The sequence below is a fragment of the Haliaeetus albicilla genome, chromosome W, assembly GCF_947461875.1.
Source record: "Haliaeetus albicilla chromosome W, bHalAlb1.1, whole genome shotgun sequence".
Classification (NCBI taxonomy): Eukaryota; Metazoa; Chordata; class Aves; order Accipitriformes; family Accipitridae; genus Haliaeetus; species Haliaeetus albicilla.
The window spans coordinates 32,047,542-32,064,090 of NC_091515.1; the positions used below are offsets into that span (position 1 = coordinate 32,047,542).

Here is a 16,549-nt window from a genome sequence, read left to right on the forward strand (position 1 = left end):
AGGCAGGAAAAGAAAGCTAACAGGGCCGGTGGGGCGACAGGGCCGGGGTTGGCCCAGGCAAGGGAACAGAGCGGTGCCAAGCCCAGCTGCCCTACTGCCTATGCACACCACCGCGGGTCCACTGAAAGAGTCCCCACGGCAGGGCAGACACCTGCCACCAACCGCTTCGCCTGAGGAAGAAACCATCACCACCCTCAGCAACACACGCAGGCGCCCAGCACATCTCACTCCTACCCCACCGGGCCACACCCGAGACGCAAGAGGGAACCCCAGCATCTCTGCGTATGCACGCCAGCCATTCCACCCAGCTTCCCCGAATTGTGCCAGGACGCATGCGTGGAGGTGTCATTATGCCCTACGGCTGAAGCTACTGCCAGTAGCAGCCTCCGCTTCACTCCTTCTCCGTGCAAGCTGTTGATCTGCGGCTTCAATTCAACCCCCGCCAGACTAGCGTTTGTCTCTCGGCAGACACCTCCTTCTCCGGGACTGATTTTGTTGCCCTTTTCCTCCTGAGCACCCCCTAACCGCCTGCCTGCTTGCCCTGCAGGCAACTCAGCTGCCCGCCTGCCCCTCCCGGGCCACTGTTACAGTCGGCCATGTGGCGGGGCCAGCTTGGGCCGGCCCCCAGAGCTCTTTCTCAGTGGGGCTGAGGAACACCCCGCTCACCCCTACGAGATCAGCACTCTGGTGATCTCCCATGTCACGTGGTCAGGGTCACGCTACAGCCCTGCGCAGAACCAGCTACCTTTGCTGCGCCTGATGGGGAGAGCACTGGAGACTTGCTTGCTTTGCTCCCTGATGGGTGTCTTTCTTCGTCTAGTTACCCTCCGTATGTGGGGGCAGAACGGTAGGGGCAGAGTTGGCTGATATTGAACAGCCTTGGCGCGCTATGGTTCCGTCTGCGCAGGCAGTTGGGAGGGCAGCTTAGTTAGGTCTCTGGCTGGCGGGGTCCTGGTGTGACCTCTGGTGAGGCGTGAGCCAAGTGGGAGCTGGTGTGTGGTGGGTGTTTGGTGGACGCTTGGCTGCCACGGTGGAGGTGGTGCGGAGCGGCGGATTTATGTGCTTGGAGGAGGGCGAGGCTGGGCGGCTGGAGCAGCAGTGGTGGGTGAGAGCGGCTCGAACACCATGGTGAGAGGGAGGACAGCCCCTGTGTGTGGGCCGGTTGGGGGACTCGGACCTCGCAGGGGCTGGGTCTCTGGGGATGTAATTTCTCCGCTGAGAGGAGGTGGATGGGTGAGAGACGCTTATGGATCTCTCTCGGCTCTGTACTGAGCTTGGGGTAGGGGCTCTCTTCACTCCTCTGCTCTCTTGTGACTTAAGGCTGAGGTCCTGTGGTCCCGTCCCCCCCCCCCCTCTGTTTTTTGCTGCAGTAACAACTCGGTTTTGGGGATGACTAGAGCAGAGGGGAAGCAAAAACACCACCCCCCCCCCCCCCCCCCCCAACAAAAGTGTTATAGCTGGTCTCTGTTACTAGTACTTGTTGGAGAAATACTGTTCTGTTTTCAATCTTATAACGACTTTATACTGATATGTAGCATAGACACAAACTATTGCACCTGGCATAACTTGCTGTAAATGAGCTTCTTGTAATACAGACAGAAATAGAGAAGAACAAAGCTTGACTGGTGTAATCGCTACTAATGACATAAGCTTTTTGGATATCTCTAGTTTAAATAGCAGAGACATGAGTATTTTATGAGCTCATCTCCTTCATTATAAAGATATGTTGAACTCTGTATTTAGGTCTTAATTACAACTTGCAACACCAGGGTTGGTTGGGTCCACTTTTAATATACTTGTCAGATATGAGATATATGGGACACCCTAGGACTACATTTATATTGGTATAAAAAGCACATTTTATATGTGCCATTAATACATATATTTCCATTCCATATGGATATAAATGACAATGTGTCATTTTAGCTATGGTGATGCTAGTGTTGTTCAAATGATGAAAGTCTTGCTTAAGGACTACACTTTAGAGTTCTGCTTTGATTTTAAAAATCTGGTTTTACTCAATGTCATAATATTTAAATACTTAATGGCCTGATTCTACTTACATATCTGTTACTTATGTATGTTTAGGAACCTGCAAAGAAATGTGTAGCTGTTGGGTGGTTTGTGGATTTTTTTTTTTCCTTCCATATATATATTTTTTTTCATATAGGGGTTAGAATATTGAATCAAAAGATTTTCAAATACTTGTACTGTTTGTAGGATTCCATGAGCAGTGTACTTGAAACTGGCTTTGGAAGGTTGTGGGCAAATAGCTTGTCCACTCAATGTAGATCCTTATTAAAAAAAAACAACCAAAAAAACCCCCCAAAAAACCAAACCAAAACTGAATGCTTGTTTCTGTTGCCTGATGGGCTTGAAAAATCAGAACCAATTTTCTTTACTAGTTGCTGGAAGTATGGACAAATAATCCTTGCACGTGTTTCCATGATATAAGGAAAATTAAAAGATTATCTGTGATGGTCTATTCTTATGCTGTATTCTCCAGTTCCGAATCAAGAGTAGAATGAAATGTTCATCAGTTTCTTTTGCATTAAGAGGCTTATAAATTAAATTATCAACATAATTTGCTAGCTACGCTCTTCCAAGTTGTGGCCATTGGGACTCATCTATGTAGTTATGCTCACAAATTTAAATTCTACACAAACATCCTAATACTACCTAAGGCTGCGTTTAGACTGTTCAGCAGAGGCATTAAAGTCTATTCTCTCTTTATGTTTGGAATGATCTTTGTAATGGCAGAACTTTCTATTTAAAAAGTAAATGTTCTGGAGAGTGATAGCTTCCATAGTTCTTGTTCATGTGTTAATTGGGGAAATATGGGTAAACTGGATTTTAAAAATTTTGTAATAATAATATTGTAACCTCACCTTGTTTTTTTCCATTGTCGTACACCAGATTCTTTGGACTAGTTCTACTTGTAATTTAATAATACATTTAATATATATTAGTGTTCTGCATAATGGACATCATATATTGGTTGCTTCAGTGGTAATGATAGTTGTGATTTTAAAAATGCCTTTGTTCTGGTCATGAGATTTCTACAGCAATAACTTGATTTGTTTCATAGTCACTAGCAGAGAGTTTTATAATCTTTACATGTAGAAAACCTCAGTGAAAAAAGAAGCAGGACTCTCTGTTAAAATGCAGTTGACTGTAAGGTAATTTTCTTTTTAAACAAAACATCTTGTCTCAAAGGGAGTTGTACTGCTGTTGACTGCTTCCATCTAGCAGTTCATGACCCTCCTTTGAACATGTGGAAAGACACTGGTCAAGAAAGAAGTGACCTTCAGGTGGGAAAGGCCCATGAATGTGAGCAGTTTGATGGTAGCCCTGAATTCCTTGTGTGTTCTTGATGCCACTTTATGCATCTTTTTTTCTTCTCTGCTGTGCTTTAAACAGTGGTAGGAAGCAAGAAACAAATTTAGGAAGACTTGGTTATGAAAACAAAATGCCTCTAAATTTTGAAGAGGCCTCCTGATGTAGATGTCTTTTCCCAAAGCTAGCTTTGTGGATATTTGATGCTTACAAACAGTAAGATTTGTAACTGCCTTAGAGCCTTTAAATATCAGATTGTCAACCATATCAGATATCATTCTGACTCTAGGTGTTTTGTAAAAGTAGTTTTTACACAGAAAGCATTCATTTTAAGACTTGATACAGTGAGCTCTCTTTTCTTTGGTAATCCCATACAATATTTTATATGATGTAGTAGCCAACTTTGAATTACATTTACATTTCAGCCAAGTACTGTCTTATTTTTCCAAGCGCAGCTTGAGCATGCACGTACACATATGGAGGAAAGGTTTTGCGTGTAGAAAAGTCCAGTCTAATAGCAAGAGCAATAACTTGTTACTGATTAAATGGCATTTCAAATACGTTGTATTCATTTAGCTTCTAGACTTCATAAATGCCATTACACTTTGCTGACTGTACCAGATGAGTATTTGTTATATTCTCCTAGAGACCTTGCTGATTGTTGCTAATACAAAAGCTTTTCCATTTCTCACTTGAAAATCCTTGACCCTCAGGTTTGCATCCTTATCAGTTACAAAGTCCCAGGTTTGCCTGAAGTTTCTTGATAGCTCATCAATTAATGTGACTGACCAGGTTTGTTTCTGGTTATTGTCTTTGTTAATGCTAATTTGTCGGGTTTTATGTCTCTGTGTTTGTCCCCCTCCCTTCCCTTATTCTCCCAACTGAAAAAAATAAACTTTCTCACATTCCCCATATCCTTAACAATTAGTGTGATTGACCAGATTTGTTCTCATCACAACCTTCCTTATCATGTGTTGGTCTGTATGTTTTTGTTTATGGCTCCTTTGGCCAGATACCCTTAAAGGAGCAGACACTATCCTTCAACATACCCTTGTGCTATGTTCTAGTGTTGTAATTTGAGATAGTTTGGATTGGTATAGATTTTTCCAGTGAGTATTAATGAGCATATAAATATCATGTAAGTACGTACCAGCAAGAGTAGAGTTGACAAAATGTGCTTTGCACATGGCATGCTATAAAGTCAAAATTAAAATTGGGATTTGAGTTTTCTTGGGGTTTTTTGTTTGTGGGTGTGGGGTTTTTTTTGTTGTTTGTTTGTTTTAATGGTTTAAAAGTTATTAGGATGTTTTCAGTTATAAGTTGAAATATTTTTTTGTAGGCATTTCTTTTTTTGAGGAAATGCAGGAGTATGGTGAATTCCTCCTGAAAGGGAAGGAGTTCGGAGAAAGACATCTAATGGCTGAAGACAAAATGATCCTAATGGGTTCAATTACAACTTGCAGTCATCACTTGAGTAAAGGAAAATTAGTTTCTGTGGATGCAGATTTAAATAGTTTGTTGAATTGTAAGCATTTTAGCTGAGCTGTTGGACCTGCTGCCTTATGCAAATCAAGGCAGTTAGTTTTTACACAATTTTGCTTCCTGTTAGTTGTCTTGAAAGCACATCTTATAATTAAAAATGCAAAGCCCTAGGAGTAATTGGAGAGAAAACACTGGCACCTGTTTAGGTGTGTTTTTCTAAAGAAATATTAATGTAGCTTTACCCTGAGATAATGAACTCTGAGGATCAAGGCTTAGTAAGCAAACTAGGTTGAGGGACAGTGGTTTGTCTCCCACTGGATGGAAATAGGCTCATCATATGAGATAGAATAAACATTTGGTTTTAAAATACATGGTTTATTTTGTAAACAAATTAAAGAGCATATACTTTCTGAGCTATATGATATTTTAAATGTATCAAATATATTATACAGGCAACTTTTTGAATAACACTTTATTTCATTCTAAGTACACTTGGTAAAGTAATTGCTTTGGGTAGTCTAATGCACGTGACTCCAAGATGATAAGAATCCCTGACAAAGTATTTAAAATGATACATAGAGCTTTCAAGCCTGATCTTCATAGAATCATAGAATAGCCCAGGTTGGAAGGGACTTCAAAAGATCATCTGGTCCAACCTTTTGTTGGAAAGGAAGCCTAGATTATCTATCACCCTGTCCAATCACATCTTTAAAAGCTCCAGTGATGGGGACTCTACCATGTCCCTGGGGAGGTTGTTCCAGTGAATGATTGTTCTCACTGTAAAATATTTCTTTCTTATATTGAGATGAAACCTCTCCTGGTGCAACTTGTACCTATTGCCCCTTGTCTTCTCCATGTGACTCCTTGTGAAGAGAGAGCCTTCATCCTCTTTGTAGCTGCCCTTTAAGTACTGGAATACTTTGATGAGGTGTCCCTGCCCCCCTGAGCCTTCTCTTCTCCAGGGAGAAAAGACCTAGCTCCTTCAGTCTTTCCTCATAGGGCGGATTCTCTAGCCCTTTGATCATCTTTGTGGCTCTCCTTTGGACCCTCTCCAGCCTGTCTGCATCTTTCTTGAATTGCGGGGACCAGAACTGGACACCGTACGTACTCCAGGTGTGGCCTGACAAGCACCGAGTAGAGTGGGATGATCACATCTCTATCTCTGCTAGTAATGCCCCTGCAGATGCAGCCCAGGATCTGCTTTGCCCCCATTGCTGCAGTGGTGCACTGCTGACTCATGTTCAGCTTGTTGTCCACCAGGACCCCCAGGTCCCTTTCAGCAAGGCTGTTCCCCAGCCACACAGATCCTAGCCTGTACTGGGGTCTTTGGTTATGTCATCCCAGGTGCAGGACTTTGTACTTGTCTTTGTTAAACTTCATACTGTTCTTGCTAGCCCACTCTTCTAGCCTGTCCAGGTGTCTCTGTAAGATGGCTCTCCCTTCTGACGTGTCCACCTTGCCACCCAGTTTGGTGTTATCAGCAAACTTGGTGAGGGTGCTTTCAATCCCATTGTCCAGATCATTTATGAAGATGTTGGACAGCGTGGGGCCCAGTATTGATCCCTGGGGGACCCCACTTGTGACAGGCTGCCAGCCTGAGTAAAAACCATTGATCATCACCCTCTGAGTGTGGCCTGTTAGCCAATTTCCTACCCATCTCACAGACCACCCATCCAGTCTGTATCTTGCCAGTTTGTCTAGGAGAAGGCTGTGGGAAACAGTGTTGAATGTTTTGCTGAGGTCCAGGTAAACAACATCCACTGCTTTCCCCATGTTGACAGAAGATGTTATTTTGTTGTAGGTGATCAGGTTAGTCTGGCATGATTTGCCTTGGGTGATTGGGAAAAGCCAGCATGGATTTACCAGCTTCATTTGTTTTTTGATAGTTTCTAGGAGGACTTGTTCAATTACTTTCCCAGGAATTGAAGTAAGACTAATGGGCCTGTAGTTTCCTGGGTCCTCTTTTGGGCTCTTGTAGATAGGTATGATATTTGCCCTCTTCCAGTCATTAGGGACATCCTCTGATCTCTGTGGCTTTTCAAAGATTATAGACAGTGGCCTTGCAACGATGTCAGCCACTTATCTTTAACACCCTGGTGTGGATTCTGTCTGGGTCCATAGATTTATATGGGTTGAGCCCTTGCAAGAGGCTGCAGACCAGCCCTTCCGTTACTGGTGGGTTGACATGTGTGTTGTCGTAGCTACTTGATCCTGTGGTCTGGGGTTCAGCTATGCTGGTCAAGATAGAGGCAAAGAAGGTATTGAGAACCTCTGCCTCATCAGCATTATTAGCAACTAGTTTCCCTGCCTTGTTTAGCAATGGGCCTATGTCTTCCCTGTGCTTCTGCTTACTGCTCACGTATCTGAAGAACCCTTTCTTGTTCTTGACATCTCTGGCCAATTTCAGTTCTGGCTGAGCCATAGACTTCCTGGCTGCATGCCCTAGCAAGGTTCTTGTAGTCCTCAATGGCTATTTGGCTGCCTTTCCATAGCCAGTAGGCTTCTTTTTTCTTTTAAGCACGCCCAACTGCTCATTGTTAAGCCAAGGTGGTCTCTTGTTCTGCCTTCTTCCTTTCCCTTTGTAGGGGATTGTGGTGGGTTGACCAAGCCACTCTATCACTTCCCCTCCTCAGCAGGACAGGGGGAGAAAAGATGAAAAACTCGTGGGTTGAGATAAAGGCACTTTAATAAAGAAAAGCAAAGGCCATGTGTGGAAGCATGGCAAAGCAAAAAGTTTTATTCTCTGTTTCCCATCAACAGGTGATGTCCAGCCACTTCCTGGGAAGTAGGGCCTCAGTATGTGTAGCAGTTGCTCCAGAAGACAAACGCCTTAACAAATGCCCCCCTCCCCCTTTCTCTTAGCTTTTATTGCTGAGCATGATGTCCTATGGTATGGAATATCTCTTTTTGGTCAGTTTGGGTCAGCTGTCCTGGCTATGTCCCCTCCCAACCTCTTGCCCACCACCAGCCTACTGGCCTTTGGGGGTGGGGGAATTGGAGAGACAGCCTTGATGCCAAAACATTGGTGTGTTATCAACACCATTCTAGCTACAAATACAGAGCACAGCACTATGAGGACTGCTATGGGGAAAGTTAACTCCATCCCAGCCAGACCCAATACAGAAGTATAATTCTGAACTTTAGAAATACAAAGGCATATGTTTTTCTCTTTAAGTTATTGTTAATAACTAGCAATATCTAAAGATTGATGTTTAGGAATAAATAGGCACGTAAACATTCTTATGCCACTACTTAAATGTGGTGTTTTGTGTGCTGATTGAAAATGTGCATATGCTCCTTTTCATGAGAGAGTATTTTGAAAAACAGATCAGTTTAAAAAAAGAGAAGTTATTTATTTGTTTGATCTTTGGTGCCTTTTAACTTGCATATTTTGGTAAATTTCACTTGTATGTCTACATTTGGGTTTTTGTGGGTGTGTTTTTTTCTTGTGATGTTTTAAGTGTGAAAATGTTGCATGTGATTAGAAAGCTGAAATTTCAAGTCATAAATGCAAATTTTATAAATTACTGTTAATTCCTAGTAGACTTGTGCAGTGTCAGCTGTTAAGTCATGTCAGAATTGAAGAGACCACCAAAAGAAAGATTGTAATCAGTGATATAATTTTAAGGTATAACGTCTTGTGAAATGTCACGCCATCATGTGGCTTAATATCTGTTAAATGGAGAAGCTCTTGTATTTCAGCTGTCAGATAGTACATACGTTGCTGTCCTTGTGGTTTGGTAATGCCTTTTCTTTTTGGATTATTATAGCAAGTTCCAGGGGATTTCTTGAAAACTGATGCAGTTTTTTTTTTTTTTCTTCCCGTGCAGTTTAAAAAGAACCAAAAATGTTATCCCTACTATATGAAGGTGTTTTTCAAATGTTAAAAAAAAACCAAAACCAAAAACCAAAAAAACAAACCACAAAACTTCAGTGCCTTTTTTTGTTTTTCTTTTTAACACATTGACTTGTTAATTTATTCCTCTGCAGGGTGTGATAGGTGTACAGCTGGTGATTACCATGGTAATGGCTAGTGTCATACAGAAGATCATACCTCACTATTCTTTTGCTCGTTGGCTTCTCTGTAGTGGCAGGTAAGATAAGAAAAATTTGCTGCACTGTGTTTGAATATGGTAACACAATTGCGCATTAGAGTAGAAAAAGTAAAGCAAACTAATTAAATTTTTTTTAAAAAAATAATTAATCTGCTATTCTTGAATTTTAGTAAAACTATAGTATTGTGACACTGGACTTACAGGCTCAAAGTGTAAGATGGTGTTGCTGTAAAAAAACTGACCAATACAATTAAAGCAACAAACTTAAGTCTAAGTTGGCTGCTGTCCAGCTCTTATCTTTTTAAAGGCATAAGCCACATATTAAAATATTAAAAAGCTAAATTGAACAGAAGGATTTTTTTTTCTCTGTACTGCCGCAGTATTTTTAATAAGCTGTCTGCTGATTAGCCTCGCATATAAAGAGTGCTTAGGTACTTACTAAAAATTCTTTTTTAATACTTCATAGGATGGGATTAGTGTAAATGTCAATATGCTACTTCATAACGGTAGATCAAATACATGAGTTGCAAGGGGAGCATTCCATGTGTGACTGTATCCATAATAACTAAAACCACCAGCTGTTTTAAATATAAATCGTTATCTTAAATATTAAAAACCAAACAAAAACATAGACACTCTGCCTTTTCTTCCAGGAAGAGAAAAACACTGTGTATTAGAAAGTAGTATGCTGTCTTTTACAATTGTTGAAATTTTCAGAATATCACATCTACTTTTTTTGCAAAAAGTTAAGAGGCTTTTCTAAGTGAAGTTGTCTGAAATATCTGCATGAGATAGCCCTCCTGTTTGTGGAGGGTGGATAAACACATCACCATTCAAAAATAGAAAAGCCAGGAACTTTGACCGGTTGATTTCAAGATGCCTGTATGTGTACATTCAAAGTCCTAAAACGGAGTTGTTAGAATGGATAGATGTAATTATTCAGTTACAGAATGAACAGGTATCATTGAAAAGTGATTTACTTAAAATTGAAAAGAAATATAAATGTTTTCAACAGTAAATCTGTGCTGTTTTCAGAGCTTGAACAGAATTTCAGTAATCATATTAGCTGAACTCAGTTGGCAGCTCAGGTATTTGCATAGGCCTTTGCATTTTTAACTAATAAATCAGTCTCTACCAAAATGTTGCTTTTAAGGTTCTCAGCTATTTCTGTCCTATTTTTTGGGCCATTTTAGGGAGAGAGAAGAAAACTGATGTTTCATTGGTCATTCATTAATGACCTTCATTTGACTTAACTAGGGAATATCTGTGCTGCTGTTGCTATTCAAACTAATTTGGATACGTCAAAGCTATAGTTCTGGGACCTCAGCTTTAACCATACATAAGCTGGAGCAGATATGAACTCCAAATTTTTAATTCTACCTTTATTAAAATGTTTGTTTAAATCTCTTGGTTTTGACATTTCAAACACAAGGTATGTAGGGTTTATTAATTAGACTCATACTATTAGTTATCACTATGAATCACGTGCGGTGTAGTTCTATAGTGTAATTGTATCATAGTTGTGGTTTAAGCATTGTTGATTTGTGCTAGTACACTACACAGAAGAATAATTTTTCTCTGCTGCTGTATTAGGTACTATATGTCTGTCTATAGGAAAGATTTTTGTGTTAAAAAATAGCTTCTAACACAAGTGATCTGCACGATTGAAAGGGGTCATCAGTTACTTATGGTACACTCAGTATGTCAACTTCAAATCTGGGAGTTGATGAATGACAAAGCAGAAGACTATTTTTGTGCTTTACCACACTTTCTCTAGATCATATAAAACTTAAGAAATAAAAAAGTATCTTTATAGTTTGTATTTTTGGATGAAAAGGTAGCTGCTTTGACTTTTTTACTTCTCACTTTTACAATGTCTCTGTTTTGTATCAAAGTACTTCTGCAAAAACAGCAAATGTTTCATCTGGGACCTCTCATAATTAAAATGAATGAATTAAATAATTTTCACCCTTACAGATCCCTCAAGAAAAACAAAACAAAATTCAGGTGTCCGTCTGTTCCCCCCCCCCCCCCCCCCCTTTCTTCATGTCAAGTCTGGGTTTGTTTGGGGTGGGTTTTGTTTTTTTTTTTTTGTTTTTGTTTTTTTTTTGGTGGGGGGGTGGGGTTTTTTGGTTTGGTTTTGATTGTGATTTTTGTGGGGGTGGTGTGTGTTTGTTTTTTTTTTAATGTTTGAACCAGCAGTGAATTCCTTCAGGGGAAACTTGTAATATTCAATGTTTTGAATTTCTGTAGTATATTATTAGCTTATACTAACCTTCTGTTGAACAAATTCCAGCATCAGTCAAATACTTAGCACAATAACACCTACTGATACAGACTATGTGGAAACCCCTATAAAACACGTTGTGTTCTTTATAGCATTGCCAGCTTGAACTCTTACTTCTCCATTATACTAACTTTTAAATTATTTTAAAAGTATATCAGTGAGCTCTATGCAACTGGCAGTTAAACACTTCATTATATCAGCAATTGAACTTCCAAAATTGGGAGTTTTTCCTAAAGCATGCATTGCATTTTTATCCCACCATTGTTCTTCCTTTCAACCTTCCCATCCCCCATGAAAGTTTAGTGTCAAAGACAAGGGATGCCATCCAGAGGGGCCTTGACAGTGCAATAAGTTGTGCCTCTTTGGAATAGCCATGGCATATTTTTATTTTATTTTATTTTTTTTTCCCCCAAGCATTCTATCACTTCATCAGCATCCTGTAGTTGTTCTGGAGTGAAGTTCCAGACCATTGGAGGTGAGAAGTTCTCTAGATACCTGCCCATATTCTCCCACACGCCTTGCCACCCACGACCATACTCTCGTGGAGCCTGGGTCATATTCCTAAACTGCTTGTTAACCTTAGACAAAAGCGAAGCAATATTCCTAAGAAATACCAATAGAAGTATTTTAACTACCCAAGGATGTTCAAGATACTGAGAAGTTATTGTAACTAGGGAGAAAACATCACAGAAGAAGGTAGCGAAGGTGCCATTCTGTATTTTCTCCACAAAAAACCTCTCGAGGAAGAAGTATAGTTGTTAATTGTCTCCATGAGATGGTACCCTAAGTACAGTAATGGCTTCAGTACAGAGCCCAAACATCAGATTAAGCTCAAGGTCAGTGTTTTAATAACAAATCTCCCAGGCAAAACATCACTAATCACTACAGAGCACAGCAAACTGCAAAGGCCAACACCAATCTTTAACATGTACAGCAAAAAAAAAAGAGCATGGTGCAGATCAGATAAACTAATATTGAGAACAGATGAATCAATATTGTGACCCGCAACTGTTAACAGATATAAATCCCTTATAATACACTCTGGTCAACCTGTTATTATCTCAAACCCTTCGAGCCCCACGTCAGGCGCCAAAAAGGACTGTTGTGGTTTAACCCCAGCAGGCAACTAGGCACCACGCAGCCGTTTGCTCGCTCCCCACCCCAGTGGGATGGGGGGAAGAGAATTGGAAGGGTAAAAGTGAGAAAACTCATGGGTTGAGATAAGAACAGTTTAATAATTGAAATAAAATAACAACAATACTAATACATTGTAATGAAAAGGAAAATAACAGAGAGAGAGAAATAAAACCCAAGGAAGGACAAGTGATGCAAATGAAAACAATTGCTCACCACCAACTGACCAATGCCCAGCCAGTCCCCGAGCAGCGCCCGTGCCCCCCCCCCCCCAACCTTCTCCCTAGTTTTATTGCTGAGCGTGATGTCGCATGGTACGGAATATCCCTTTGGTCAGTCGGGGTCAGCTGTCCTGGCTATGTACTCTCCCAACTTTTTGTGCACACCCAGCCTACTCACTGGCAGGGTGGTATGAGGAGCAGAAAAGGCCTTGACTCTGTATAAGCACTGCTCAGCAATAACTAAAAAATCCAAAACATAGCCACATACTAGCTACTATGAAGAAAATTAACTCTATCCCAGCCAAAACAAGCACAGGGTGGCAGCAATTCTGTGATAACATACTTAAGAAGGGGAAAAAAACCTGCCATGCAACAGCAGTTGGGAGAGAGGAGTGAGAATATGTGAGAGAAACAACTCTGCAGACACCAAGGTCAGTGAACAAGGAGGGGGAGGAGGTGCTCCAGGAACCGGAGCAGAGATTCCCCTGCAGCCTGTGGTGAAGACCATGGTGAGGCAGGCTGTCCCCCTGCAGCCGTGAAGGACCATGGTGAAGCAGGCTGTCCCTCTGCAGCCACGAAGGACCATGGTGGAGCAGATATCCACATTGCAGCCTGTGAAGGACCCCACACCGGAGCAGGTAGATGTGCCCTGAAGGAAGCTGCAGCCCATGGAGAGCCCACGCAGGAGCAGGCTCCTGGCAGGAACTGTGGCCCGTGGAGGGGAGTCAATGCAGGAGCAAGTTTTCTGGCAGAACTTGTGACCCCATGGGGAACCCATGCTGGAGCAGTCCATTCCTGAAGGACTGCACCCTGTGGAAAGGACCCATGCTGGAGCAGTTCGTGAAGAACTGCAGCCCACGGGAATTGCCCACGTTGGAGAAGTTTGTGGAGGACTGTCTCCTGTGGAAGGGACCCCACACTGGAGGACAGGAAGAGTGTGAGGAAGAAGGAGCGGCAGAGAAAACATGTGATGAACTGACCGCAACCCCCATTCCCCATCCCCCTGCGCTGCTTGGGGTGAGGAGGTAGAAGAGTTGGGAGTGAAGTTGAGCCTGGGAAGAAGGGAGGGGTGGGGGGAAGGTGTTTTTAGATTTGTTCTTATTTCTCATTATCCTACTCTGATTAATTGGCAATAAATTAAATTAATTTCCCCAATCGAGTCTTTTTTGCCCATGACGGTAATTGTTGAGTGATCTCCTTGTCCTTATCCTGACCCACAACCTTTTCATTATATTTTCTTCCCCTGTCCAGCTGAGGAGGGGGAGTGATAGAGCGGCTTTGGTGGGCACCTGTTGGTCAGCCAAGATCAACCCACCACAGACATGCATCCTGTGAAGAATATAGGGATGCTGCTGCGATGCGTAGGGATGGGAGCAGGAAACTTATGGCACAGATGGAGCTGAATTTGGCAAGGGATGTGAAGAATAATTAGAAGGGCTTCTATAGGTATGTTGGCCAGAAAAGGAAGATTAAAGAAAATGCACCCCCATAATAAATAAGACAGGAGAACTGGTGACAACCAACGTGGAGAAGACTGAGGTACTCAACAATTTTTTTGCCTCGGTTTTCAATGGTAATCTCTCTGCCCACATCTCTCAAGCCCTTGAGCCTCAAGGCTGGGACTGAGGGAGCAAAGTCCCTCCCATCATAGGAGAAAATCAGGTTCGAGACCTCTGAACATAGACAAGTCCATGGGACCTGACGAGATGGATCTCAGGGTCCTGAGGGAATTGGCTGATGTAGTTGCCAAGCCACTCCCCATCATATCTGAAGAGTCATGGCAGCCAGGCAAAGTCCCCAGTGACTGGAAAAAGGGAAACATTGCACCCATTTTTAAAAAGGGTAAAAAAGAGGACCCTGGGAACTACCGACCAGTCAGCCTCACCTCCGTGCCCACGAAGATCATGCAAAGATAGATCCTCCTGGAAGACATGTCGAAGCATGTGGAAGACAGGGAGGTGATTAGAGACAGCCAACATGGCTTCACCAAGGGCAAATCCTGCCTGACCCACCTAGTGGCCTTTGAAGATGGAGCGACTGCATCAATGGACAAGGAAAGAGCTATGGATGACATCTACCTGGACTTCTGTAAGGCCTTTGACACAGTCCCCCACAACATTCTTGTCACTAAATTGGAGAGCTATGGGTTTGATGGATGGACTCTTAGATGGATAAGGAATTGGATGGATGGTCGCATCACAGTCAATGGCTCAATGTCCAAGTGGAAACCAGTAATGAGTGGTGTAACTCAAGGGTCAGTACCGGGACCAGTACTATTTAATATCTTCATCAATGACATAGACAGTGGGACTGAGTGCACCCTCAGCAAGTTTGAGGATGACACCAAGCTGAGTGGTGCAGTTGATTCACTAGAGGGAAGGGATGCCCTCCAGAGGGACCTTGACAGACTTGAGGAATGGGCCCATGTGAACCTCATGAAGTTCAACAAGGCCAAGTGCAAGGGCCTGCACCTGGGTCAGGGCAATCCCCAGTATCAGTACAGACTGGGGGATGAAGGGATTGAGAGCAGCCCTGCAGAGAAGGACTTGGGGGTACTGGTGGATGAAAAACCAGATATGGGCTGGCAATGTGCATGCGCTTGCAGCCCAGAAAGCCAATTGTATCCTGGGCTGCATTAAAAGAAGCATGGCCAGCAGGTCGGGGGAGGTGATTTTCCTGCTCTACTCCGCTCTAGTGAGACCCCATGTGGAGTACTGCATCCAGCTCTGGGGTCTCCAGGACAAGACAGACATGGACCTGTTGGAGTGGGTCCAGAGGAGAGCCACAAAAATGATCAGAGGGATGGAACACCTCTCCTGTGGAGAAAGGCTGAGAGAGTTGGGGTTGTTCAGCCTGGAGAAGAGAAGGCTCTGGGGAGACCTTGTTGCAGCCTTCTAATACTGAAAGGGGGCTTATAAGAAAGATGGAGAGAGACTTTTTACCAGGGCCTGTAGTGACAGGACAAGGGGCAACAGTTTTAAACTGAAAGAGGGTAGGTCTAGACTGGACATTAGGAATAATTTTTATTTTTTTTATGATGAGGGTGGTGAGACACTGGAACAGGTTGCCTAGAGAAGTTGTGGCTGCCCCATCCCTGGAAGTGTTCACGGTCAGGTTGGACAGGGCTTTGAGCAACCTGATCTAGTGGAAGATGTCCCTGCCCATGGCAGGGGGGTTGGACTAGATGATCTTTAAGGTCCCTTCCCACCCAAACCATCCTATGATTCTATATTTCCCCATCTTCAGCCCCATGAAACTTCCTTTTCTCCATGAGGTTCTTGGAGCTGATCAATAATTGTGTGGTGACACAATCAGCCAATGTAGTAAGTACTCAAGTGAATTTCATCAAGCCCTCCTGATTAAATGCATGTAACTTCTCTTAATATTCTTTAGTCTTTTCTTTCTATATTCTGGCCTGTCATTGTGAAAAAAATGAAACAAAAAAAAGTTAAGGAGCAGTCCAGCAGCTTGTTATTTGTTTAATTTCCCTTTTAAGCAATAGACTGCTATTCATATTTCTTTATTTCCGTTGTCCCTTAGACATTTTTAGCTTCCTTGGTTTTGTTCCTGTCTGCCTGTTGTAGCCTTTTTATGCTTCCTCTTAGTTATGTGCTGGGGTTTTTGCCTGTTTTTATTCTGAGTTTGATTATTAAAGAATTACATCTTTGTTTTACTCCAATTCCTTTTTTTTTCTTACAAGGTAGCATAATTTATCATCTCTTTACTCTCGCTAGAGAAATCGCTTTTCTTGTACATTTTAGAGAATGTGAGCTATTGCAGGAGGTGAAACATGCTTAAGTCACCCTGCAGCATAAATTTATCCTTTGGTGAAAGTGTGTGAAGTCAAGCTTTGTTGCCATTCATAAAAGCCTCCAATCTCTGTCCACAACTTCCTGATGTTTGCATCCATGCAAAACAAAGCCTATTCTAGACTTAAAAAAAAAAAAAAAGTTATTACATAATCAATAGTTACTTTCAGTGGAATGGTCTTTATTTTGACAAGATGTTGAATACTATGATGCTTTTGATCTGTG

At 42.3% G+C, this 16,549-nt stretch overlaps 1 protein-coding gene across 8 annotated transcripts in view; it reads left to right on the forward strand.

Moving 5' to 3' along the window:
* Positions 1–971: 971 nt before the first annotated feature.
* Positions 972–16,549, forward strand: part of LOC138683477 (transmembrane protein 161B-like) — a 64,794-nt gene continuing 49,216 nt past the window's right edge. For 2 of the 8 annotated variants that reach the window (XM_069775335.1, XM_069775339.1), the window contains exons 1-2: positions 972–1,128; positions 8,809–8,912. In XM_069775335.1, the coding sequence (XP_069631436.1) occupies positions 1,126–1,128; positions 8,809–8,912 (107 nt within the window). In that variant the 5' untranslated portion in view covers positions 972–1,125. Of the gene's footprint in view, positions 1,129–8,807; positions 8,913–16,549 lie in introns of those variants that run through there. The other 6 variants (XM_069775337.1, XM_069775340.1, XM_069775338.1 and 3 more) reach the window with 4 other exon arrangements.